Source organism: Dicentrarchus labrax, unplaced genomic scaffold, assembly GCF_905237075.1.
Source record: "Dicentrarchus labrax unplaced genomic scaffold, dlabrax2021, whole genome shotgun sequence".
Lineage (NCBI taxonomy): Eukaryota > Metazoa > Chordata > Actinopteri > Moronidae > Dicentrarchus > Dicentrarchus labrax.
The window spans coordinates 35,711,512-35,739,293 of NW_026136719.1; the positions used below are offsets into that span (position 1 = coordinate 35,711,512).

A 27,782-nucleotide genomic window follows, 5' to 3' on the forward strand; every position below is an offset into this window, starting at 1 on the left:
GCGGGAACAGCCTGGCGTAGGAGACGAGGGCGTCTTTGTGCACCATGAGGGCATTCTGCTGACTAGTGCCCCCTTTGTCTCTCTCTCCCTCGTGGGACACACAGATGGTGACTGCGTATCCCACGTCATTCTCCAGCAGCCACCGGAACGTCTGACCACGGTACTGGCCGAGCTGCAGCTCGCTCTCAGCCAGCACCTGATGGTGATCGGTGGGGTCGCCTCCCTTCATCTTCACCCTGTCCACTGCCTCAGAGCGCACCAGTTCGGGGGTCTTAACCACCACCAGGGCAGAGGCAGAGGCAGAGACCCCCTTCTGGCGGCGGGTAAAGGCCAGCGCCTCCTGAGAGGCCCGCAGGGTCAGGTCAGAGGTCGCTTCAAGGCGGAAAATGGGCTGCATTTTCTAGAAAGAAAGAAATCAGATTGAAGTCAGTAATCTGCTACACATGCACTGTTTACATCCTACTGACATACATTACTGTACTCAATGAGACTGTGCCCATTCATTAACATACATTCAACATCAGGCGTCCTGTTTACACATTGAAACCATATTTACACAGCACTCTGTAGTAACTACATCTACAGGCTCTAAGGAAGATAATCTGTAGTCTGATCAAAGATTAAATACACTGAGAGAGATCGCCAGCCCCCGTTCATCTTGTTTTTAGCTGGTCTGTTTACACATTGAAACCATATTTACACTTCAGATTCTGACTCCACCTCGTTGTACCAGCATACCAAGGGTCTTAAGGAGTGAGCCACGTTGTCTCATCACGTTTTTAAAGCGTTTCCAGAGATTGTCAGCTCATCACAGCAGTGGCTAATGCTAACTCATTCATTTCCAACGCTTAGCATGCTAATAGCGGTTTCTATGCTAACGCATCTAAAGCACAGTGAAAGTTTAAATATCAACTCCACACAGGAGCAGTACGACATCCTCGGTCTCAACAAGTGAACCCAGTATGGGAATATTATTTCAAACACATTGCACCGATCGGTAATGACTCTGATTAACTTACGCTAACGTTACATTGGCTGTTTCACTGCTAACTGATTACTGTCTAATATATAAGCTTCCTTTTCGCTGTAGCACTTTTACAAACAATAAAGTTTGTCTAACCTTATAATGTTATCCGTTAAATAGTCCGTCGCTCAGTCAGAGTGACACTGACCGTGGCTGTGGCTTTGGGGGTGGGCGGGACATGCGGCGAGCTGTCCAATCACAGCACAGCAGCTAAATGGAACAGACCAATGGGTGCGGGTCAAGACAACCCCATTGGTCTGTTCCATTTGTACATGAGCCAATGATAGCCTCTGAAACCGATAGGCGTTGCATTGTTTATTATATTAATTATTGTTGTATTTATTACTGTTGAACTTTATTTTATGTTAGCTTTATCTTACTGTGCTTTGCACTTTGTTGTATTTAGTTACTAGCTTCATTCTTACTCTTCTATTACAGCTGTTGCACAGCAGTTTTTTAAATAAAGCTTCTTGAATCTTGAATTGAATCTGTGTCTTTAATTTCTTAACATTCAGTTAGGGTTTAGTTCACCAGGATGCCTCTCATTATACAGCAATATGGCTGTCTATTATTATGTTATATTATATATTATAATTAGTCCACACCACTGGCACACCTGGTCAGCCATCAACATTCCCGAGTGTATGGCAGCAGTTATCATATGAATAGTGTCCTCAAGTGCACCTGACTGTCTATTATTCTACACCACTGCCACACCCGGCACACATTGGCACCTCTTCCTGGGTCAGCCATCAACATTCCCGAGTGTATGGCAGCAGTTATCATATGAATAGTGTTTGGCTATAGACCCTTTTTTTGTTTGTACACAATGATGACGTAGAACGTTTGCGGCGGAGATAAACAGCTTGTTGAGCTACACAAGGGGATTATCAACTAAAGATCGCGAATGTTACCTTAACAAGTTAACTTTGACAAATGGTGTCCGACTTCCAGATCCGTGTTTTGTTAAGAAGAGGGTTGAAGACGTTAGAAAGTGGCCAAATATACAGTGGCTGGATATATGTACCTATTTAATTGAGAAACCAAGCGTGTTCACCAGAGAGAAATTACGAGGCTATAAGTCACTGGATGCTTATGAATACATTGTCTGTGGTCATGTACCGGACGTCAAATACCGCGACATAGACTCAGAGTTTTGTGTTTTAAGAGCAGAAATTCTCCCTAGTCAAAGACAAGCACACAAGACAACGATGTATGATGCTTGGGTTATAATCAACCAATGAGAACACTATGTCCTCACAGCGAACTGCACCTGTATGGCGGGGTAAGCAGTAGTATTATTTGGTGTTGTAGACTTTTAGATATGCCACAGCTGCAACTCCACCCTCACAGTCATCCCCATCTGAACTCACCATCTGTCTGGAGGAGATAAAGGTATGGATGGAGCACAACTTCCTTCAACTTAACAGCTCCAAAAACCGAAGCCATCCTGGTTGGCACGCCCCACCAGACCAAATCATCATCCGTAACCAGCATCACCTTCTCCGGCTCCAACATCCCCCTCTCATCAATAGTCACAAATCTTGGTGTAAAAATGGACTCCCAACTCACTTTGAAGCCCATATAAATCACCTATGCAAGACCTCCTTCTACCACCTCCGTAACATTTCCACACTCCGCCCCATTCTCTCCCTCTCAGATGCAGAAAAGCTGGTTCATGCCTGTGTCTCCTCCAGACTGGACTACTGGGGTGGTAAGGTTGACCAGCACGGTGAGGAGGATCTCATCGATTCGGTTGAATGTTAGGTGGGTGGCGAACTCCGGGTGGGCGCACGAGTACTGGGCGAGTGCGTCCTTGTTGGCCATAAGGAAGGTGCTCGAGGTGTTGGTCTCCCGCTCCCGCTGGTGTGCGTACACCACATAGGTGGTGTAGCCCGCGTCGTTCTCAGGACCCACTTGAAGGTCTGACCCTGGTACTTGCCAAAGTGCCAGCTTGGCGTTCCCAGGGTCGCCGCCTTCAGAGACGACGCGGGCCCTCGCCTCCTTCTCCACCTCCTCTGCTTTGATGGCCCTGGCCGGGGAGGGCCGCAGGACAAGCTGCTGCTGCGAGGTGGTTATTTTGAGATTTGCAATATTCATTTCTACAATCAAAAGACAACATATTATTCAATATAGGCTGGCAAAAAAAAATCCCATGCAATGGTGCTTGTACATGCAAGAAATACATGCATAATGCAATACAAAAATCAAAGGAGTAAACGTGAATATTTCCAGACGACTTCGTTTTAAGAAGATCGGCTATGTTCGTTTTACAGTTTTTCTAAATTGCTAAAACACTAAAACCCATTGGCTGAACAAAGTTCGCAGTTGCCTTAACTCATTTAGCTAATTGTGCAGTCTGTTGTCAATACCTTAAACCATTTCACATGGTAAAACACAATTTGCAGATCTCACTTAGACTTTTCAGCAGAACTCTAAACACATTCTGCACTCTAATGCACGTCATCCATACTGGTAAACACAAGTGGCAACAATCAAATACAAATAGAGAACACATGTCATTGATTAAACACAACCACTCAAAATTGATTTCACTTGTTTCAAATCATGTGACACAACCAATATAAGCCAGTTCAGAGAGCAAACAGGTTGTTGAAGGTGGGACGGAGAAAAGGAGGGAAAATATTGCTTGTGATGTCGATGAAGTGCTCTGGCCTGACCAAGTCCAAAGACAAGAAGAAGCACATTGATCACATGTTTACTCCTTTGATTTTTGTATTGTATACTGTAGTACAGTGCATTGTAGGCTGTATACTGTACAATAAACACATTGTCTGGCCCTGAACATTGTGTTTTCTATTTGTTTACAGTACTGACTGCTCAATAGATTTGGACTGGTTGCAGGTTCATATCAACAAAGAACAAAAATTACAGTATCACAGAAACAAAGGACAAGTTTGTGAGATGCAGGGTACAGTACTGTAAAAATAGGGGTACAAGGGGTACATTGCAAAGAGCAAAGCAGAGTATAAAATCTGATCGATTTTGAGCTACTATGATAGAACATGTTTTCATTCATCAAAAGACAACGACGGAAAAATATGAAATTTGTTTTAAGATTAAAACTGTACTTTTAATGTAAAACTATATGTTTTGAACAACGTGTTTTCTATTTTTAGGTGTATTGTTTACTGACTGCTTGATAGTGTATATCATTCTGATCACTTTGGTTATGATTTGAGAGCAGTGTTTGGTTTTGAGCACAGGTAAATCTGTTTTGAGGCGAAAGTTTTCATTTTGCACGAGGAGTCAGGTTTTGTAAATAATGCTTGAAGCTGAGGTTTTGTGTTTAATGTTTTCAGAAAATGGAGCAGGGTTTCAAAAATTGTGTTTTAGCAATTGAGAAAAACTGTAATACACGCTAAACGGCAGCCAACAACAGAAGTATAAAGTAGCTCAGATTTGTTCTTCAGTACTTGAGTAAATGTAAATGCTCGTAACTGGAAGGACCTTAAACAGACTCCATGTAATCATTTCAGAAGTTTTTATGCAAAGATAGTAAATAAAAATTAAACATTCTCTCTCAAATTTGCAGATTTTCTCCCTTTGTCATATATAGTTATAATAATAATATATCAAAGTCACCAGAATATATTATTATTCACTTTGGTCTTTTTCACAGTTTTTGACATTTTGACTCATCAATGAAAAATAATTGGCTGACTATAGTTGGTAATACAAATTATTATTGGTTGCTAACACATTGACAAGAACATGATCCCTCACTGGCTTCCCAACCACAGTGTCAATTCACTACCAGGAACTGAACGTGTGTCACAGCGGGTTTTAATGGACATATTGTGTTTACGTGTTGTATCACATGGACTTTGTGACACTCTAGAGTGAGATTAAAGGATTAAATGGAAATGGAAATCTTCTCTGAGTCTCTGTTGGTTTTGTGGAAATAAAATAATATTTAAAGGTGCCCATATGAACATAGAAATAGGTGTTTATTGCTTCCTCCTGTTAATAAGAATCAGAATCAGAATCAGAAATACTTTAATAATCCCAGGGGGAAATTACAATTACAATCTAACACTCCAGATATACAAACGACATATATATATATATACAACATTCAGCACAAAAAATATAAATACATACATATAACTGTATATATACACAAGATCAAATGTACAGTATTAATGTGCAAAAAGTGCAAAAGAATGATTGTCTATGTTTTGAGTCAGAATTACAGAGGGAGGAGGCGTTTTAAAGATTAATGACCACAGGCAGGAATGATTTCCTGTGGCGCTCTGTGGTGCATCTGGGTGAGAGGAGTCTTCTGCTGTAGGTGCTCCTCTGCTGGGCCAGTGTGTCGTAGATAGGGTGAAAGACATTGTTCAAGGTGGACTGAAGCCTGGACATCATCCTCCTCTCTGCCACGGTCGTCAGTGTCTCCAGCTCCTCCCCCACGACATCACCGGCCCTTCTGATCAGTTTGCTTAGTCTGTTGTTGTCTGCGACCTTCAGCCCACTGCCCCAGCATGTGACAGCGAAGAAGATCGTACTGGCCACAACAGACTCATAGAACATCCTCAGCATCGTCCGGCAGATGTTAAAGGACCTCAGCCTCCTTAGGAAAAAGAGTCGGCTTTGGCCCTTTTTGTAGACAGCCTCAGTGTTTCTAGTCCAGTCCAGCTTATTATTAAAGTACACCCCCAGGTACTTATACTCCTCCACAGTGTCCACAGGGACCCCCTGGATGGAAACAGGGGTCACAGGTGTTTTTGCCCTCCTCAGATCCACTATGAGCTCCTTAGTCTTTGTCACATTGAGCTGCAGATGATTCAGCTCAGTCCAAGTGACAAAGTTGCCCACCACAGTCCTATATTCACTGTCATCACCCTTATCTATGCAGCCAACTATTGCTGAGTCATCAGAAAACTTCTGAAGGTGGCAGGACTCGGTGCAATAGTTGAAGTCTGAGGTGAAGAGGGTGAAGAGGAAGGGAAAGAGGACAGTCCCCTGTGGGGCCCCAGTGTTGCTGACCACCCTGTCAGACACACAGTTTTGTAGGCGTACGTACTGTGGTCTGCCCGTCAGGTAATCAACAATCCAGGACACGATGGGGGCCTCCACCTGCATCGCAGCCATCTTCTCACCCAGTAGAGCCAGACGGATGGTGTTGAAAGCACTGGAGAAATCAAAGAACATGACTCTCACAGTGCTTGCCGGCTTGTCCAGATGAGTGTAGACTCTGTTCAGCAGGTAGATGATGCTGTCCTCAACTCCCAGGCGGGGCTGGTAGGCGAACTGTAGTGGATCAGTGAAGGGCCTGACCATAGGCCTTAGCTGCTCCAGGACGAGCCTCTCCAGGGTCTTCATGATGTGGGACGTCAGAGCCACCGGTCTATAATCCTGAGGGCCGCTGGGACGCGGCGTCTTTGGCACAGGAACGAGGCAGGACGTCTTCCACAGCACAGGGACCCTCTGGAGGTGCAGGCTTAGGCTGAAGACTTGGCTAAGTACTCGTCAGCTGTCTTCTCACCAGGTCAGGCGTGAAGGGCACTGTAGAGGTGACAGTGGGGGGAGGGGTGAGGTCCTCAGGTTGTGGAGGACATGATGCAGAGCAGGGGGCAGGGGTGGAGTAGGTGGGTGTGAATTGAGATGGTGAGGAGCAGACAAGGGGTCTGTAAGGAGGAGGAGTAGGGGGAGATAAAGTGGCAGTTGTTGGGTAGCCAGCAGCAGAGACTTGTGGGGGATGGGCCGCAGTATCAAACCTATTGAAAAATAGGTTCAGTTCATTGGCCCGGTCCACATGGCCCTCCAACCCCATGCCACCAGTCTTCTGGAACCCAGTGATGGTTCTCATGCCACTCCACACATCCCTCATGTTGTTTCGCTGGAGTTTATTCTCCAGCTTTCTCCTATACTTGTCTTTAGCCTCCCTGATTTTAAGTTTGAGTACCCCCTGTACTCTCCTCACCTCATCACGATTGCCATCTCTGAATGCCCTCTTCTTCTCATTCAGGATGGCCTTAATGTTCTTAGTGATCCAAGGTTTATTGTTAGCATAACAAGTTACAGTCCGAGCTGGGACATTGCAGTCCACACAGAAGTCATAGTGGACATTGAAGGGTTTTTTGAAGTGGGGTTGTATGAGGTGCTGTATGGATACAGCTGTACAGTGACAGGGTCTGTATGTTGGAGATGAAGAGGAAACCCAAAAAAGAGGAGAAATACAGGTATGGTTGCCCCACTATCACCACATATACATTCCCCACCTGCAATAGAGCTTGTGGTTAGCACTGCCATCTAGTGGTCACAGTCAGAAGCTACACTGATACTTTTCTCAGGGATATTATATTATGTATTATTAATACTGATCATTAATCAAAGATAATGCAGTAACAGATCTTTATGGTAAACAGAAATAAAACTTTATTGAGTTTAAAGGTTCATTGACATTCAGGATAGCAGTTAATAGTAAAATTAGATTATTTTTTCTGTAACATAATACTTAGTGTAGGCCTATGTTCTCAACAAATCCTGACTACACGGATCAGAACTGTACAGTGAAGTAACTAAAAGTTATTACATACCACATTTTCTTCTGTAGTTATTACATCAACATCATACTTAACAGAAATAGAATGAAAAACATTTTGTGATGTTTAAACATTTGTATCAACAGTGTAGATCTTCTAAACAGCTTTCTGCTGATGATCATGTTGTTAACCTACTTCAGCATCGCTGCTGTTTGTACCTCAGCACTGCTCTGGTTCCTTTATCCACTCGTCTTTTCATCTCTTCCAGTTTCTGGACCTTCTCTGTGTCTCCTTTCTCCTTCATCTTCTCAATCAGGAAGTCCAAGTGGACAAGAGTGGACAGTGAATCAGTATTCAGGGCGATCTGCTCCAGTTTGACAACATGCTGGAAGGACTCTTCCAACCACTGATCTTTATCTTTCTGAAGTTCTTCTGTTTCCTTCTTTAGATTTTCCAAAAGGCTCAACCTGCTCTCACTTTCTGTCTTGTTCTTTTAATACTTCTCTTTCACTTCTCTCTGGGTCTGCTGAACTTTTCTTGTCTTGGTCACATAGATCCACCTATCTTTCACATGATCTGATACAGGACACTTCCTGGTACAAACAGTGCAGCGACCATCTTTCATGACCTCACACTGTCCGGGACTCCAGGCCACTGTACATCCAGGATAGTGACAGTTCTCTTCACAGACTTTACAGCAGACAGCTGCTTCATAAAACATCAACCCCCACCACCAACCATCAATAGGTTCTTTAACTTTGTAGACCTCATCAACTTCTACAGTGAACTTCTCATTCTTCTTCTTCTCTTGTTCATTTGTCTTCATTTCTCCCTGAGTCTGTTGTTCTTTCTGTTTCAGTTCAATAAACTCAACTCTCTCCTTCAGGTTTTGGACGCAGGCTGTCAGTGTGATTCGTTCATTTAGAACCTTTACAGTTCTCCTCAGCTTTTGAGGATCAATTTTTTCCAGAAAGTCTGTGAACTGTCTCAGTCCTTTTGTTGATGTTTTAGCTGCATGTTTAAGGACATCTGTGTCCTCTGTCCTGTCTTCATCCTGACAGTTATTGAACAGGAAGTGAACAGGCTGATTATTTTTATCTTTTGCAAACTCAATTTTTGCAGCCTCGAGGGTTTTCAGGACATTTTTAGGTGATCTTCCATCTGAGTAAGTGATGAGGGCAACAATGTTCATCTCCATATCTTTTCCAAACAGAGACAGAACTGAATCAAAGATGTACCTCAGTCGGTCACTCACTCGGTTCTCAGTAGCTTTCAGCACCAGACCCACTACATTGATCTCATGGACTCCGTCCTCTGAGCGGAACAAGTCTAATAAGTTGTGACTGACGATGACATCGTGTTCAATCCCTCTGGTATCTCCGTATCCAGGAGTATCGATGATGGTCAGAGAGTAGGGCAGAGTTTTATCTTCAAAACCAAAGATCTGATAAACGATCACATCTGATGTCTGACTCTCTGACTGACTTCTCTTCTCGTCCTCTACGATCTGAAACCAGACATCGTCCTCCCACTTCACTCCCATGGTGTAGTTGACCAGAGTGTTGATCAGAGTAGATTTTCCTGTTCCTGTTTCACCAACAAGTAAAATGGTTCTGTTTGTCTTTGCAGGGTCTTTTTCTCCAACAGTTATTCCTGTCCAAGTTCCAAACTTCTTTTTGTTTGGTTTCAGCTGGTAGACAGTGGGAGATCCTGATTGGATCAGAGCACTTTTAGAGATGATATTTTCATATTTCAGTGAGGTGTTATTCTTCCTGTAGAAAAAGTAGATAATGTACACATTAAATTTTATAAATATTAGCCTTCATTTATTTTCTATTCATTGTTAAAAGCTACATCAAAATAAATATAATAAAACTAAAGGAATTTTCTATATACATGCTGACGTGCAACGTTAAGCGTACAATGTCATCCTGTCACAGACAGATGCAGAAGAACTAATCCATGCATTTGTTACTCCTAGGCTGGATTACTGCAACTCTTTATTATCAGGCTGCTCAAATAAGTCCATTAAGACGCTCCAAGCACGAGTACTGACAGGAACTAGGAAAAGAGATCACATCTCTCCTGTATTAGCTTCTCTGCACTGTCTTTATAAATTGATGAGATGTTAACAATCCTGTAGAAAAAGTTAATAAGTTCAATCAAAACTCACTGTTCAAATTGATTAGCAATTACAAATCAGTCCAGCTCTCAGTCTTAAGATGTGTTCACACCATCGACAGTGTATATATATATATATATATATATATATAAATGGACAGAGCTTCTGGGTTTGAAAAGTGAAGCCAATACAGAAGTGTCTTAAAACCTACATTCTATGTAAATTCCAGCAGGGGGAGCTCCATTTGCTACAATAACACTGCAATCCCATTCACTCTAATGGAGAATAAGCTGATTTACACTGTAATTATGAGCTCAGTAAACAGTTTCCTGATGAGTTTATGGTCTCAGTCTCTAGTTTCAGTCTTCTTCCACACAGCATGATGTTCATTTAGTAAATTATAGTAAAATAGAAGCAGCTTATGCTTATGGGGCGGGGCTACCTTTTGATTAACAGGTCACTCTCAGTGAGTCTGTTCAGAGCTGTCACTGTCCTACAGCCTTTCCTGCATACTATCAGCCTTAATACAAGAGGCAAAGCAGTTGTTTCAGTTAAAGACCACTCTCTTCTTACGCAACTGATGAAATTCAACTGCTGCTGGTAAGACAGACTGAAAACACACACCATATGTTATTTATTACTCAATGAGAAGCTGGAAACACGTGATTCAATCCACTTACTGAGCATCTTTAGTGGCTTTGACCACTGGAGGTCGCAGCAGAGCCTCTTCTGAAACAGAAGATTTTGTCTTGTCAAACATGTTTTTTTAAGATTACAAGTCAATTCATGTGCTTTATATTATAATGAGTACAGCCACAAGGAACATTTAGAACACATATATACAGAAGAAAAAACACTATCCACAAAATAACATAAACCACATGCAGTCAGACATGGTAACTAAGCTAAATAAGCTTGTTCATGAATCGAAAAATAGAAAATGTTTTAACTTGCTTCTGAATGTGGACAAAGACAGATAAAAGCTACAGGTCCATATTTAGCAAACTGCTCAAGAGAAATTTTAGATTTAAAGGTTCAGTGTGTAGGATTCAGTAACATCTAGCATTCAACATGATAGAGGACCCACAGTAAAACCAAATGTTGAAGTTATTTTAAATAGATACATTTTTAATTTTGAAAATGTCAGAAATGGATTCAGCAAAAACCCCCAAACCCCCTATTTTGTCCAAATCAGCCAAACAGTTGCTCAAATATTGTCCATATAGGTGATTATGTTTATTAATGCTAATTGTACAAATTTCTCAATTTATGTTAGCCTCTGGCAGTTTCTAAATGCTGGGGACTCATATTGAGATATTTATATGAATATATTGAATATCTCAAGGTTTTATAGTGGAAATGTACAGTATGATTGATAGATAGATAGATAGATAGATAGATAGATAGATAGATAGATAGATAGATAGATAGATAGATAGATAGATAGATACTTTATTTATGCCTGAATTTCACTCGGGATAAATAAAGGATCTATCTATCAATCATACTCCACATTTCTACTATAAAACCTTGAGATATTCAAAATATTCATATAAATATCTCAAAGAACTTCTGCGATCGTTCAGTTTTATGTTTTGGTCTTCTTGCAGCTTACCTCGTTCTGCTGTTCTGAAGCTTGATGACAATGTCTCCACCAGATCAGCCCTGTTGATCTTCTCTAGAATCTTCTTCACTACCTCTACAGACTGCTGGTTATACTTCTGGATTATTTTATCCACTGTGTCCTTCCTGTCTGCTTTCTCCAGTTCACACTTTGGGATGACTCCGAGGTCTCCCAGGATGTCAGAGTCCTGCAGGAACCACTTGAACTTCTTAAAATCTTCATCTCCCAAATCTTCCAGTGTCTTCAGCAGCACCTCTCTAACAGACCATGCCCCCCCCTTTGACATGATTCATCACTGTAAAAAAGAATAAATAAAACATGATGCTGAACAAGGAGGAAGAGTTGAGCAAAGCAAAGCAAACAATTTCAATTTACAAGAAATTTACAATTTTCTCCTCTTCTCTTAAATTTCTGTGTAACATTACTTTTTACAACAATGTCTATGAAATGGTGAAGCAGCTGTGCAGTTATCAGCTGCTCCAACAATAGTGGCAACCTTCAACTTTGTAAGAAAACTGAATGTGAAACACACAAGCTTTTACTTCATGAGGAGTGTCTGAGACTATACACTGGACAAGATATCCTGCAGACCAAGGGAAGGACCAAGATCTTTATGCCAGACAATTAATGAAATAATATTGAATATCTATTATTCTATTATTTTTTTAACTAGTCAATGCCAGTGCAACTCTTGATTGATAATGATAGCTAGCTAGTACCGTAGTATTACACAGTACATCACTTAAATGTGGCAAACAGTCTCTCAGTTTTCTCTCTATTTCTGGATATTGTCATAACAAATGTCCAACAGGTAGAATTTGAATGATGCAAAGATCTCCTCCATATAAGGTACCTTCATCAGTAACAGCCTAACATCATCAGTCCAACTACACATGCTGCTGTCAGTCACTACAACTGTCCACAGCTAGATGGCAGAACACACAAACTTAACTGAAACTTTGATTTGTGTAAAGAATGGCCCTGGGTCTATTATTAGAAAGTTAATGCTAATATTTGTAATAGGGGAGAGTGGGGTAAGATGAGCCATTTTTCATATTTAGGATCACTACATCAAGGCAATCATAGTTTTGTTGCTAACTAATATATCTGCATATATTTCAGGATGTTGTGCATCCCTTCAAACAAACAGAATGAGTGTAAACATAACTGTTTCGATAATATACCTTGTCCAAGAAAAGTGGTCTTGTGGCTCAACTTACTTCGTGTATGGGGTAAGTTGAGCATAGGAGCGGGGTAAGTTGAGCCGTACAAGCCTCTACTGATCAGGAATAAGCCTACTGTGAAACAGGTGAGGGTTTGGTCTGCAGGAGCCATGGAAGCATTACAGGACTGTTTCGAGCACACAGACTGGGACATGTTTAAGTCAGCTGCTGAGGACATCCTGGAGTATGCTGAGTCTGTGTCTGGATACATCCAGAAATGCATGGAGGTTGTTAGCGTGGTCAAAAACATCACCACACGGGCCAATGAGAAACCCTGGATGACGAGTGAGGTACGCGCAAGGCTGAAAGCAAGGAACAACGCTTTCAACTCTGGTGACACGGTGGCTCTGAAAACAGCTAGAGCCAACCTGAACTGAGCTATAAGATTAGCTAAGCGCGCTCATGGACAAAAAGTACAGGATTTCTTCAATGACCCCACTAACCCCAGACGGATGTGGCAGGGCATCCAAGCCATTACTGACTACAAGGCCCCACCCTCTTCCTGTGAGAACAACACCAGCTTACTCAATGAGCTAAACGAGTACTTTGGGAGGTTCGAGGAACTAAACACCACCACAGCAACAAAATCCATTCCGCGCCCAGATGAGCAGACACTCTGCCTCGACCCAGCTGATGTCCGGAGAACCCTGAGGAAGGTTAAAGCAGCTGGCCCTGACAACATACCAGGAAAGGTGCTTAAGGAATGTGCTGACCAGCTGGCTGGGGTTCTCACAGACATTTTTAACATCTCACTGCAGCAGGCTGTGGTACCATCCTGCTTCAAGACTGCCATGATTGTACCGGTACCCAAAAAGAACACAACCTCCTCCCTCAATGACTACCACCCAGTAGCACTCACACCTATCATGATGAAGTGCTTCGAGAGGCTGGTAAAGGACCACATGGTTTCCAGACTCCCCCCAACATTCGACCCGTACCAGTTTGCTTATCATCCCAACCGCTCCACAGAGGACGCCATCTCCTCTACACTCCATTGGAGCCTAGAGCATCTGGAAGGGAAAAACCCACATGTGCGGATGCTGTTCCTGGACTTCAGCTCTGCGTTCAACACCATCATACCACAACATCTGATAAGTAAACTGGCCCCCCTTGGATTCAGCACAGGGCAGACTGGTGTGGAACCGACAACCTGATCTTGAATGTCTCAAAAACAAAAGAGATCATTGTGGACCAGCGCAGCCACACTCCTCTCATCATCGACTCAGCAGAGGAGATCGTCAGCAGTACCAGGTTCTTGGGGGTGCAGATAACGGACTCTCTCAACTGGTCAAACCACACTGGCATCCTTTTAAAGAGGGCCCAGCAGCATATGCACTTTCTGCGCTGGATGAAGAGAGTGCATCTACCCGCTCCCATTCTCACCACCTTCTACAGAGGAACTATAGAGAGCATCCTGATCAACTGCATCTCAGTCTGGTCGGCGGCCTGTAGTGCCTCTGACTGGAAAAGTCTACAGAGGGTGGTGAGGACAGCGGAGAAAATTACTGGGACTTCACTTCCTTCCCTCCAGGACATTGCAAAGAAACGCTGTTTGACCAGGGCTCAAAACATCATTAGTGACCCCTCCCACCCCCACCATGGACTGTTCTCACTGCTGGCCTCTGGCAGGAGACTCCGCAGCCTGCGGAGCAGAACAGCCAGACTCAACAACAGCTTCTTTCCACATGCCATAAGACTGCTGAACACTGTATAACCATTCCCCCTTCTCTCCCCCTCCTCACCCATACACCTACAAAGAACTAAGCTATCCTATATTTATCTTAATATTATCTGTATATTGCGTTATTTTTATTTTTTATTTTTATACAAAAGATATATTTATCGTATTTTTCTTATTTGTATTATATACAAAAGTTATTTTACATTGGCAACAAAAATTGTGCAATATATATTATCTATGGGTTTCTCTTCTCTTTTTTTATATTAAAAAGTTTGATATTTGGATATCTATTTTTTGACTGTACATACTGCCTCTCCTCTATTCCTGTTGTGCTATTGTAACGAAATTTCATTTTGATGAAAATCTATATGACAAATAAAGTCTAAGTCTATTAGTTTAGTTTAACTAGTGTGTATAAGTTACTGTGATATGTTTCTATATATAAATATATGAAAAAGTACATATGGAATATTGTCTCTTAGTAGTTTATTCGTTATTATTATTATTATTGTTATTACTAGAGTAGCATTCTTTAAATACAGGTGCACTGTAAAACCTTTTGCTTACTGCAAATATACAGTAATTTACTGACAAAACTTTGACCAAGAATACAATACTGAACAGCAATGTTATTTGTAGTATACACCGTAAATCTAAAATACAGTAAGAAACTGTAAAAATACAGTACTTTTCTTGTGAAGCTGCTGCCAGATTATTACTGTAGTCTCTAATCTCCATTATCACATACATAATGCTGCCTGTATTACAGTATGTTTACTTGTTTAGCAGCATAATGAGGAAGTGCATCTGAAGACTGTTTACTGCCAACACAAAATGTTAATACTGAACATATCTGAGACAATACCTTCAATCAGCCTTACCTTGTTACTGACAACACAATATCCTGATGTAATGGAAATAGTTGTAAGCTTGTAAACTGCAAGAATATTCAGTATATCCACACTGAAACTTCCCTATGTAAGAGCTGCAAACAAAAGTGGAAGAAAAAGGAAATAGGTGTGTCCAGTGTGAGAAGATACAGATCTATGGACCAGTAGGCGGATCCAGGGGCCATTCCTGCAGAATAAAGTGTTTGTGACTTTAAAGAGGCCATATAATGCTCACTTTCAGCTTCATACTTGTTTTGGGGGTCTACTATAATAGGTTCACATGCTTTAATGTTAAAATACACATATACCTAACTTATACACCTTAAATATAAACTTATATATAAACCTTACATATAAATATCTATATTTAAACCTTACATACAAACTCATAAGAACGAGTTTTCCACATTGACTCTATAAGAACAGTAATGGAGAACATCTCTCTCTTGTTGAAGCTGCCTTTCTTCCTCACAGTGCGGGCAGCAGTCTGTACTGGGAGCACAACCGCACAGTCAGCCGCTCTTTTCTTTTCTTTTCTTTTCTTTGGTAGCAGTCCGTTAGACTGTCAGAGTCTGCAGCTGCTGCGCCCACTGCGCATGCGCCGGGGCTGTCACGACTCGGACGCCGCTGCGGTGCTGCAGGTGGAAACATGGCGATGAAGGCGCTCAGAGGGATGGTGAACGGGGCCATGAGCGAGCTGTCCTCGGCCGTCAGCGGGAGCAGACCTCCGGCCGCCGCCCCGGCCTCCACCGCCGCCTCCCGGGAGCATGTGATGGCCGTGAAGAGGGACTATATCTCCCAGCCCCGCCTCAGTGAGTCCTCAATATCTGTGATCGATATCATCTAATCACACTGCTTTATAACATATAGAGATAAAGATATGAATATAATATTACTTCCTCCTGATCACCTGTGTGTGCATCGATTAGATATATCGATTAGTAAACAGAACAAACAATAAGATTCAATAATTAGACATTCATTTCCTTTTATGGAGCAAAAAGAGCCTCACTGGTTGCATCTTCTCTCAGTATTTGTTTGTTTCTTAAGCAGATAATAAAATCAATATATTTTAACTCTAAACTATTATTGTGGCACATTAGTATAGCACTGAATAAATATCTAAAGGTGGTATTGGAAATCATCTTTTTACTAATTAATACTAATACATTTAACTTAAGCCAGTCAAATAAAATGTGTCCATAACAGATCATTTAATTATATGTGTTGATTTAGTTTAGAGAGTTAAACTTGTTAAAGTTGCATTTTTCAGGATTTTCAGACATTTTAGAGTCCAAATGATGAGCTGATAATGAAAATAATCCTGGTTTGCAGCAGCTCTTCACTCAGTTGTTGAATTTCTGTGTAGCATGAATGTGTGTGGGCCTCAGTTGGATATATATATAAATACACTCTGCAGCTTCCCAATGCTTCTGCCTGAAGCTTAGCCAGAAATATTGTCCTCAGTAACATCACAAGTATAATTCACACAGCTGAGCCTGAGATAAACCTCAGAGAGGATGATTGTTCCCTCTAAAGACTGATTCATTCCATATGTAAGATGTCTCAGTGTGAGTCAGTGTGTGTGCCTGTGGACTGATCTCTATGTGTCTCTATGTAGGGATGAGGGTCAAAGGTTGTGACCTTTATGTTCCCGATTGCCTTCTCTCTCCACTTCCCTACAGTGCCAACAGTGGGCAACACTACCTAACATTAGTTTATAAATGGAGTCTGCTAACGGCCGGTCTGCCCTCTGCTGACACTTGTGTTTGTATTTCTGTTTTCTGCATCCTCAGCCTATAAAACGGTGTCTGGAGTCAATGGTCCGCTGGTGATTTTGGATCAGGTGAAGGTAAGAATGACTACAGATCTCAGATGACTCACGTCTGTATTCATATTTTCTTTCTCTGATTTTTTCAGGACCCTCAGTTCTCATGAGACAGATTCAATATAATGTGTCACAGTGCAGATATTACACTTTCATCCATTCTAGATGGAATATATGGAGACAAAGGACTGAATCCCAATAAAATATTTTACCCTACTGGCTGTTACTCTCAGTGCAGTGCTCCCACCCTGTAGCTCCATTAAATAATCTAATTGCCCTCTAACTCATATCTCTCTGGTCTTTCCTGTAACTGACGCTTCCTGTTTCTCTCCAACAGTTCCCGAGGTACGCAGAGATCGTCCATCTCACGCTGCCTGATGGTACCAAGAGGAGTGGGCAGGTTCTGGAGGTCACTGGCTCCAAAGCTGTGGTTCAGGTACCCGAATCTCAACCACTGTTGGATGGGTTGATGTTTGTGGTTCAGAGTGAAATATTAGATTACCAGTGGGTGCTTCTGCAGCTGTCAGGGGGTACGGGAAAATATTGTGGAGGAATTCAATAAATCAGAAATTACAATTAAATTAAAAAAATATATCAACATATTGTTTCAGCTGCAACACCTGAACTGCAGGTGTTGGATTTAAACTTAATAGTTAAAAAAGGTTTGCTTAAAAATGTATAAATGATTGTTTAAAAAAAATGTATAAATGGTCAAACTAAAAGTAATAGAAGCTGTTGAAGAAGTTAGGAGGTTAGCTCACTTGGTAGAGCTGGCGACCCGGGTTCGAATCCGACAAGCGGCCCTTTGCTGTGTGTCATCCCCCCCCCTCTCTCCACCCACCTTTCCTGTCTCTCTACAGCTGTCACTATCAAAAAAGCCAACAAAAATAACTTAAATAAATAAAAAATTGACAAATGGTTCACACATCGAGCTTGTGCCACAAACTGAGAGTTTAACTGCGTATAATATTCTAATAACATCCACTTTTACATTGTCAATAGTTAATTAAGATCCAGTTTAAAATCAGTGAACATATTTGGAACATGATTGTTGATGGAGGGGTATTTGAGTCCATCTGACAGGACTGTAGGGGTACGACTAGCACACTAGAGTGCTGCTTCCAACCTTTTTCCTTCATCATCACACATAATATCTAAGCAAATTATTTCATTCGGTTTTCTTCAAGAATTAGACAAAATGCTGAGATATCCGCCTGTGTTTGTATTTTTTAAGTTTCCTTACACCCCTTAAATTCAAGAAAGTCTTACGACCCCCTGTGAAGCTTTGGGCGACCCCCAGTGGGGATCCTGAACCTCAGGTTGGTAACCATTACCCAAGAGGATCACTTGTAATGACTCTATTTTAACATTGGTTGTCACTGATATTCTTGTCCATGAGCCTACAACAGGTAGCTGATAGATAAGAAATATAACTTGTTGGTTTCCTGTAATATTTTGTGTTCAGTCAGTCTGAGATAAATTGGGGGCTCGTCCGGTATGAACAGTTCTGTTAAAGTGAAGTTAAGACATTTACCCACGTGGGTATTTTATCATTTAAAGAGTATAATACATCAGTTGGGTTTTGTTCTACTTCTGGGGTGAGTCATATTCTGATCCATTGTGTTTGTTTGTCTTCGATTTAGCTTTAAGGTGGTTAATTGTTTTATTTGTTTGGAGATGAAAGTGAGTCGAGCGGCACAGCTGTAGACTCAGACAACAGAGAAAATAATAATACTTTCTCTCTGCTCCTCAAAGGTCCTGGTCCCCTGTTAGTCCCCTTTCTCTTGTGGTCCACATACACAGACTTGTTTTAAAAGGAATATTAATATAAACATTAGTAGTTTACTGATGGATTTCCTGTCCTGTCCTTTGCTCCTCCACTCTACCCCCTGCAGGTGTTCGAAGGAACGTCAGGTATCGATGCCAAGAAGACGAGCTGTGAGTTTACAGGAGACATCTTACGGACACCTGTCTCTGAGGACATGTTGGGTACGACGTGCAACATAATTAATGTGTCACATTCATTCAGAGTCAGAGATTCATGTTTAACAGGAAGGTTTTATTTGTTTTGTCATGAAAATCCTAAACTGAAGGCAGGTATATTTATCTGTGTGTGTGTGTGTGTGTGTGTGTGTGTGTGTGTGTGTGTGTGTGTGTGTGTGTGTGTGTGTGTGTGTGTGTGCAGGTCGTGTGTTTAATGGATCTGGTAAACCCATCGACAGGGGACCAGCAGTCCTGGCTGAAGACTTCTTGGACATAATGGGTATGTTGTTGTTTACAGCCTGAATTACTACAATAAATGCAGAATAACAAATGTTATTGCTGCTAACTGGAACCTGCTGTTGGCTTTATTTTAATATCTGACCCATCCTGTATGATTCTAATAGTTGCTTTCATACAACAGGGCAGCCTATAAACCCTCAGTGTCGTATCTACCCTGAGGAGATGATCCAGACCGGAATATCTGCCATCGATGGCATGAACAGCATCGCCAGAGGACAGAAAATACCCATCTTCTCTGCTGCAGGGCTTCCACACAATGAGGTACACACACACACACACACACACACACACACACACACACACACACACACACACACACACACACACACTCATATATAGATAACATTAATACATGTAAACACACAGAAAGCCATTAATTTCCTGACCGATATGTTCTGTGTGCCAGATCCTCAGGGCTGAATCTTATCTAAATTTACTATATTTAATTAACATACAAAGCTTTTTTTTTGGATCCTTAATTTAAGTAAAATCCCTACACTGTAAAAATTACAAGTAAAAGTCCTGCATTGAAACTTTAGAAAAAGTATGTGTGTATAATCAGTCAAATGTAATTAAAGTGTGACTGTTGTATTATTATATATGATATCATTAGATTATTATGACTCATACATTTATGTTAAAAAAATAATTAATTAAGACTGTAACTAATAATTATTTCCTTCATTAATCCCAAACTTTTATTCTGGGGATCAAAAAACTGACGAATCATGGCAACTCACAGTTGAAAGAGCAAATCTGTGCATAAATAAACGTTCCTGAGCTTTTTTTACTGCTGTTTCTGGAGCACATTATATTTTCTTAAACAGGTAAAGCAGCTGTTGAGAGATATACGTTCATCATCAGTAAAACAATACTTTGTAAATTGTGCATTTAGCAGTCGGAAGAAATTCTGGGAATGTATTTGCGACACAAATTAAAATTCCTGGGAATTAATGCATAAATCTATTGATTGTTTGCTTTGTAAAAATTATGAAACTATTGATAAATGCTGTCACAATTACCCAGAGTTCAAAGTAACACATTCACAATGCTTGTTGAGTCCAACCAACAGTCCAACCTCAGAATTATTCAGCAGCAAATCTGGAACCATAGATTTTCAGTCAGTGGACTAATTGATTATTGGATTAATGGTTTCAGCTGTAGTTGTTTAAACTGTTGGGTAGTTAAGTTTATAACAAAACATCATATTTTACAAACTATTCTCGTTGCCTCCGCTCCTCAGATCGCAGCTCAGATCTGTCGGCAGGCCGGTTTGGTGAGGAAGTCCAAGGACGTGATGGACTACAGCGAGGACAACTTTGCCATCGTATTTGCAGCCATGGGGGTGAGAATTAAAGATTATTCTTAACTAGCAAATCGACAATTTCTAAGAAACATACAGTATATAGTCACATCTAATTTTTCCATTTTGGACTCTCTAGCTCTCTGTGGCCTCAAAGGTAGAAGCTGTCTGTCAGAACGGTTTCCTATTGGTCAACAGCACAAATTTGTTTGTCAAAGTTCTCCAAAGTTTAACTTGATACAAAACCACGGCTTTACTTTTACTAATCACTCCTATTCCAATGCTATTAACTGATTTTGCTGTGAAATTTCCCATTTAAAACACTGATGTGACCATTTCTGTTCATTACTTATTGACCCTTTTTGGGTCATACGGTTGCAGTTATGAACCCTGTCTCTTTTCATTGGGAACCCTCAGAGCCATCGTAACCTATGTTTGTCTTGAAGGACACATTAATGCTGCTTTCACATGGACACAAACACAACTCCAATCATTATAACGTTGCTCAGTTTCTGCTGGTTAGGAGTTTGCCAACACAAAGAGGCCAAAAAAAATTATGGATGCAACTTTAAAGATCAGCTACACTGACTAACACCCCAACTGCCAATCAATATTTTATCATATATAATATTGTGCTTTATGACTTTCTGAGCTAGGACCGTGTGAGAAAACAGAAATGATGAAGGTTAATGAAGTTAAGTTAGTTACTGATTTGCAGTTTCTCTTCTTCCACCAGGTGAACATGGAGACAGCCAGGTTCTTTAAGTCCGACTTTGAGGAGAACGGTTCCATGGACAACGTCTGTTTGTTCCTCAACCTCGCCAACGACCCCACGTATGTATGACCTTTTACCCATCCCCTTCTTTTTACTTAGAAAAGACTTCATTTGGAATATGTTGGATGCCCAAACATAAACAGACACTGAAACTGAATGATCATAAAGTCGTTTTTTTTTATCCGTTTTAATTTTCAGTTTCAGACAGATTGATACACTTCTTACTAATTGATCTTTTTAAGTCCCGCCCCTTTTGGCTCAGTACTCCAATGACAGTAGAGCCTCAGTCAGATTCAGATTTTGATCAAATAAATGGCGATATGTCACATCTTAAGTTCCTAATGGTGACAGAAAGCGAGCATTAAGCCTTAGCAGCAGGTAGCTAGATTACATTAACATTAGCTAAACTAAGATGTGACTATATATCAAACTGTCAGTTATATTTTAACCAGTTTCAATTTGGTTGTTTTTTCAATATCTAAGTACAGAAAGGAAGTTCCAAAGGGTTACTTTGAAAGAGACTTAGAAAGGGTATTTTTACATACCAACTTTTTGAATTTGTTACTCTAGGAATCAGAAAATATAAAGTTTGTAAATGTCAAAAGTTCATTTTAACTTAATTTTGCATGGTTAAATGATTAAATTCAGCTATTCACATCACACACATAGTACAAGAGTCTTCAAATGTGGCCATTATTCATGGTTTTGTGATGTTTACAATAGAAGATATTAAGCATTAAGTTATATAAAAACAGACAGAAATAAAATGAAGAATGCAAAAATAGGTTAAACTTCCTTCTTTATTGCAGCATCGAGCGAATCATCACGCCTCGTTTAGCTCTGACATCAGCAGAGTATCTGGCCTATCAGTGTGAGAAACACGTCCTCGTCATCCTCACTGATATGAGCTCCTATGCAGAGGCTCTCCGAGAGGTCAGTCGCTGTTTCAGTGCTTTTATTCTGAAAGGACTACAGGAAATTGGAAATAAATTGTGTATTTACTCACCTGTGTCACACTCATCCAAACTCAGGTGTCTGCAGCCAGGGAGGAGGTGCCGGGCCGGCGAGGTTTCCCCGGTTACATGTACACGGATTTGGCCACCATCTACGAGAGAGCTGGCAGAGTAGAAGGACGTAACGGCTCCATCACCCAGATCCCCATCCTCACCATGCCCAATGACGGTACTCACACTCAACCACAACTCATAATGCTAATGATATAATAATGAATGTTCTTACAGCGTGTTCTCGTGTCTCTCAGATATCACTCATCCTATTCCTGACCTGACCGGGTACATCACTGAGGGACAAATCTACGTGGACAGACAACTTCACAACAGACAGGTAATGAAGGCCAGCATGGAAAGGTAAGGCCTCAAAATACCATTTTATACCCAATATATGCTCAAGACGTGGACTCGCATGGAGTCAAGAATCTCATGACTTTAGACTCAATAAAATCTTTGGGACTTGACTTGTGACTTGACTTTGGACTTGTTGGTTTTGACTTTGCACCTTTTTTGAGACTTAAGTTGTTAGTCTTGACTTTGGACTTTTCCTGGTAATTGTTGGTCTAAACGTTCACCCTGACTTGGGTCTGGGTATTTCTTTATTTTTCTGACTTGTTAGTCTTATTATGGGATGTTGGTGTTAACTTTGCACTTGTATTGGTACCTAGTTGTTGGTCCTAACATGTCACCTGACCTGGAACTGGTTAGTCTTGATTTGGGAATTATTGATCAGATTCTCTGTTTAAGACTTTCTGTATTAACAAAAACAATAAAAAAAACAACACGGACTGTCAGAGGATTGTGGGAATTAAATCCCCCTCCAGTTACGTCGCTCTGGATGCAGGACGGGACGTGTGCGAGCAGCTGGTGCCTGACTGTATTTGTAGGAGATGTAGTTTTTATACTTGTACCTCCTTACTGATTATTGATCACTGATCATGTTGTGGTTTAGATCTATCCTCCTATCAACGTGCTGCCGTCTCTCTCCCGTCTGATGAAATCTGCCATCGGCGAGGGAATGACCCGCAGGGACCACTCTGATGTTTCCAACCAGCTTGTGAGTTCACACACACTTCCTGTTTCATACCGCACATGCTCGCCTTTACCACCCTGCTCTAAGAGTGTGTGTGTGTGTGTGTGTGTGTGTGTGTGTGTGTGTGTGTGTGTGTGTGTGTGTAGTATGCGTGTTATGCCATAGGGAAGGACGTCCAGGCCATGAAGGCAGTGGTCGGGGAGGAGGCTCTGACTGCTGATGATCTGCTCTATCTGGAGTTCCTGACAAAGTTTGAGAAAAACTTCATCTCCCAAGGTGCAGTGGGGCACGATAGCTGCGAGAATGATTGACAGAAAAATGAATGCAACAATTGAGATCCACATGAAAATTTGAAAACAATAAACAATAAGTGAAGTGTTTATGGGAGAGACCAACAGTCGTGAAATGTAACTCAATTAGTGTACTTTTCATGCTACTCCACGACATTTAGCTTCAGTTACTTTTTGCACAAAAAATACCAAGAGTTTATAAATTATGTTTTGTGAAAAATAAGTACAACTGAAACCATTAATTAGTTATTCAACTGACAAATGTATTTGTAGCAATTTTGATCCTTTTTCATGTTTTAAGCTTCTCAAATGTGAAGATTTGCTCTTTTTCCTTTTGATCATAGCACACTTTAATAATTATTTAATAATAATAATTAATACATGAATTTTAATGTATTTTAAATTATTCTGAGGTGAGAAAAACTAATTAATGTAGACTAATGTAGGTTCTTGGTATTGTATGTGCACAACTGGTGGTACGTGAGCTCCCTCTAGTGGTACAGAGAGGAAAATGTTTTTTAAAAATGAAATAAAAAAATGTAAATACATATTATACTATTAAAATACTACAAGATTTCAGATTATAATAGCCAACTTAAACTTAACTCCTAATTAAAACATGATGGTAAGATAACAAGTGAAATGAATGAATGCAGTCGAGGCTCCAAACAGGAACTACTGGGAAGAGAAGTTTGGACCAGGAGGATCAGCTCTGGTTCTCGAACCAGTTCCTTGAACTGTCTGTAGCTGAATAGGGTCGGCCTATGTTGTAATGTAACTACGGTCATAATGGTGCTACTGGGAGAATATACTTCAATACTTCGGCCGGTTTGATCATGAAACTGGTACAAAATTAGATTCTATGTAGTTTAAAAATATCTTTAGAGGCTTGGAGAATCCTGCAGAAACCCATCTACAACTATCACTGGATCAACAAGTCCATTTATTGATATTACGTGTGTGTGTGTGTCCAGGTGCCTACGAGAACAGGAGTGTGTTTGAGACTCTGGACATCGGATGGCAGCTCATGAGGATCTTCCCCAAAGAGATGCTGAAGAGGATCCCTCAGAGCACCTTAGCTGAGTTTTACCCCCGAGAAGCCAAACATTAACCAAACACACTCATCCGTGTCCCTACCAGCCGCTTCCATCTGTTTCAGTGAACCCTCACTGCACACATGCTGTAAAGTGTTGTGCCGTCACATACGACGTGATGCTGTAACCGTCCTGACACTCGTGACATTCATGTGGCCTTGCCAACACGCCATTCCTGCTTAACCGACCAGAAACACAGGGAGGAAAACTCTCAGACATGCACAGATGTGTTTACAGTGTGAATGTAGAGGAAGGGAGTAATGTGTCTGTGTGGGTGATTAAGATGATGATGATACTTTGATTATTGTGTCATGCCTATAATTATCCAACGATACAACTCAAAGTCCAAAAATAAAGAAAAAAATCTATATAACTTCCACAGAGCAAATGGCTAAATTCAGAGAAGTCACAGTAAACACCTTCTTGCCTTCTTTTCCACGCTTCAGAGATAAGATTAGCAATGTTACAGGGAAAGGTCGACATTTTGGGAAATATGCTTATTATACCTCTGTAAAAGTCCCGCCTCCTTTTTTGCTCAGTGCTCCAATCACGGTTGAGCAAGCCTCAGTCAACTTCCTCCTTTCCTGCACTTAGATATGCTATATGCTAAGCTAATCTATGCTGAAAAGACAACCACATTTTGAAGATGGTTAAAAGAAAAAAGTGAAATATATATAGTCACATCTTAATTAGCTATTATTAGCTAATGTTAGCAAAACACAAGCCAACTAATCTACATCAGTTGTTAGTAGTTATATAGCTAGTTACACCTGAAAGCTAATGTTAGCAAAATGTTAGTTAACCAGCTAATTTACATCAGTTATTAGTCATTAGTTTTTGCTGACATTGAAAGATTTTTCTAATTTTTCTAAGCTTTTCTTCAAAATGAGTAAAAAAATATGTTGATGGAAACACGGCTGGTGTTAACGGCACAGTGACATCACAGAGTCCTGGAGTACACCTGTGTGTCACTGCAGCAAAATGAGCACTTTCACCACTGGAGGGCAGTAAACAAGCCTTTCAGGGGATGTTCACTTACTCTTTAACTTTGTTTATTTTCCTTCAAACCTGGAGAAAAGATTTATTTTATCAGAAACTATTCAGAGATATAAAACATATCAGTCTCGTGAAGCTCATGGAAAACTCAAAAACCCTCCAAATAAACCCCCTGCTGTTTGTTCTTTACAGGAAAGAATAAAGCTTTATCTGTCTAAACCTACTGCAGCTAATTTTTTAAAAACAGATTCACCCGAGTGAACTTAAAAGCTTGATGACAGGCGCGTGTGCTCATTAAAATGTTTTCTTTTGGCGGTCAGCGCACATTTCCTGTCCTTGTACACGCCATATGATTGTGACAGACTGTCATGTACTGCCTCAAGGTACAAGGCCTTGTTTGGAAGAATGGGATTTTTGCACTTGACACTAGCTTTGATACTTTTTAAGAAAGCCATGTCTGTAAAGGGAGAGCGAGGAGAGGGAATTACATTAACGAAGATGATGTTTGAGGAAGCTGTGTGGTTCGTCCATTCATTAATGTTTGATGTTGCTGTTCTTTCTTTACATTCTTTTATTCTAACGCTAAAATTGAAGTGATGATTCACGTTTACTGTGAATGTGTTTAGGTTCTCTACTTTCAGCCTTGAAATGTCTTTAAATGATGTGTTTCTGTTTCCGCAGTGTGTGCACTGGATGTATTAATGACGTATTAATGCTTGCATGCATTGTTGTTGAATGTTTCCTGTTGGTGCCTCAAATATTACATGAAATAAAAGCTGCTGCCTCTCATTTAATATCACGTTTATGTGTCTGCTTCAAAAATACCATATAAATGTTATTTATTGGGAAAGATATATTTCATATTTATTCATGAAATACAGAACCATAAAAAGGCTTATCTCAATTAATACATCACTGTCTCTAAATATTTCTGGCCTAGCTTTAGCTGACCTTTCCTTAGCTTCCTTAGTTCCTTACTTCCTCCTTTCCTGTACTTAGATATGCTATATCTAATCTATGTTGAAAAGGCATTTTGAAGATGGTTAAAAGATAAACATATATATATATATATATATATATATATATATATTCCTATCTTAAAAAATGTTTCTGCTAAAAATCTTGGTTTGCATTTTCTTTTCTGAGGTCACGTCCAAAAATCCAAAGTAATCAAGTTACGTTACTTTAATATTATGATATTTACTGACTACCTTTTGTGCAGGTAACTAGTAATTGTATGAGGTTACATTTTTAAAGCAACTCTTCCAACCCTGCTAGCTAGTTATCGTTTTGCTCTGCACCAAAACACAAGGGGTCAATTCTCAGTTCAACTAATTTGCTGATTGAGTAAAAACTGCTTAAATACATCATATTAATCCATTCAGGTCAAACAGAGTCAGGGTGCTGATATTGTGCAACTATAATTACAATCACTAGTAACACTTGTGTTTACCTTATTTCATGTCAAAATGGCTGGTGTGAAAAAGGTCTATAGTACAAACTACATCATCTACTGGCAAATGTAATAAATTCTTTCTTTATTATTTAATATTTTGAAGAAAGAACCAAATATGATGTCAAAGGTTTCAAAGGAATTGACTGGACAAATATATGAAACTTAACAAAATATTTATTTTAATTAGATTTATATGTCCAATCATAAATAGATAGATACAGTAACTACAGAGTTACTGGATTGTAATTCAGAGTGACCAGGTTTTTAATAATTATAGTTCTACTTAGTATGTATACTTAAAACCTGCAGGTGAATCACAGAATGAGATTTCAGCAGCAGGTTTAAATCTCTCAGACTCACCTTATATCCAAAGAATAAAGCCGAGGCGGTGCAGTTCTGCAGATGGCCACAGAGAGGAGCTGTTGGCCTGTGCGAGTTTACGAGTGGACTCTGTGGTCCAACAATAAAATCAGAGGTGAAGGAATTTCACTCCATATTCAGTCGAAATGACTCACTGTCTTTTTCAAACGTAGCAGCAGGTCACGCATGAAAGTTCAACTTAAAGATGAAGTCAAAGGCGGTTAAGTGCCAGAAGCGTCTGATACAGAGTGCTGTTTTTATTTCAGAAGAGCTTTATG

At 40.4% G+C, this 27,782-nt stretch overlaps 2 protein-coding genes across 2 annotated transcripts; one reads left to right on the forward strand and one right to left on the reverse strand.

Moving 5' to 3' along the window:
* Positions 1-7,405: 7,405 nt before the first annotated feature.
* On the reverse strand, positions 7,406-15,188 carry LOC127351211 (septin-2-like). The gene is made up of 4 exons (XM_051378526.1): positions 15,068-15,188; positions 11,274-11,577; positions 10,339-10,387; positions 7,406-9,308 (listed from the first exon to the last, which is right to left on the reverse strand). Exons 2-4 carry the CDS (start codon positions 11,566-11,568, stop codon positions 8,030-8,032), a joined length of 1,623 nt encoding a protein of 540 aa, XP_051234486.1. The 5' UTR covers positions 11,569-11,577; positions 15,068-15,188; the 3' UTR covers positions 7,406-8,029.
* A 473-nt stretch (positions 15,189-15,661) lies between these two features.
* atp6v1b2 (ATPase H+ transporting V1 subunit B2) lies at positions 15,662-26,482 on the forward strand. Its single transcript, XM_051378527.1, has 14 exons — positions 15,662-15,888; positions 16,873-16,928; positions 17,242-17,340; positions 18,800-18,893; positions 19,090-19,167; positions 19,309-19,448; positions 20,431-20,532; positions 21,227-21,324; positions 22,075-22,198; positions 22,297-22,447; positions 22,527-22,609; positions 23,228-23,332; positions 23,455-23,584; positions 24,573-26,482. Exons 1-14 carry the CDS (start codon positions 15,726-15,728, stop codon positions 24,707-24,709), a joined length of 1,560 nt encoding a protein of 519 aa, XP_051234487.1. The 5' UTR covers positions 15,662-15,725; the 3' UTR covers positions 24,710-26,482.
* Positions 26,483-27,782: the final 1,300 nt, after the last annotated feature.

Excerpts from the sequence above, each read along its gene's own strand:
- LOC127351211 (XM_051378526.1), bottom strand. The coding sequence starts at position 11,568 with ATGTCAAAGGGGGGGGCATGGTCTGTTAGAGAGGTGCTGCTGAAGACA. Across the intron at positions 10,388-11,273 it reads CTTCAGAACAGCAGAACGAG|AAGAGGCTCTGCTGCGACCT; the intron begins GTAAGCTGCAAG and ends CTTCTGTTTCAG. Across the intron at positions 9,309-10,338 it reads AAAGCCACTAAAGATGCTCA|GAAGAATAACACCTCACTGA; the intron begins GTAAGTGGATTG and ends CTTTTTCTACAG.
- atp6v1b2 (XM_051378527.1), top strand. The coding sequence starts at position 15,726 with ATGGCGATGAAGGCGCTCAGAGGGATGGTGAACGGGGCCATGAGCGAG. Across the intron at positions 18,894-19,089 it reads TGTCTCTGAGGACATGTTGG|GTCGTGTGTTTAATGGATCT; the intron begins GTACGACGTGCA and ends GTGTGTGTGCAG. Across the intron at positions 22,448-22,526 it reads CCTCACCATGCCCAATGACG|ATATCACTCATCCTATTCCT; the intron begins GTACTCACACTC and ends CGTGTCTCTCAG.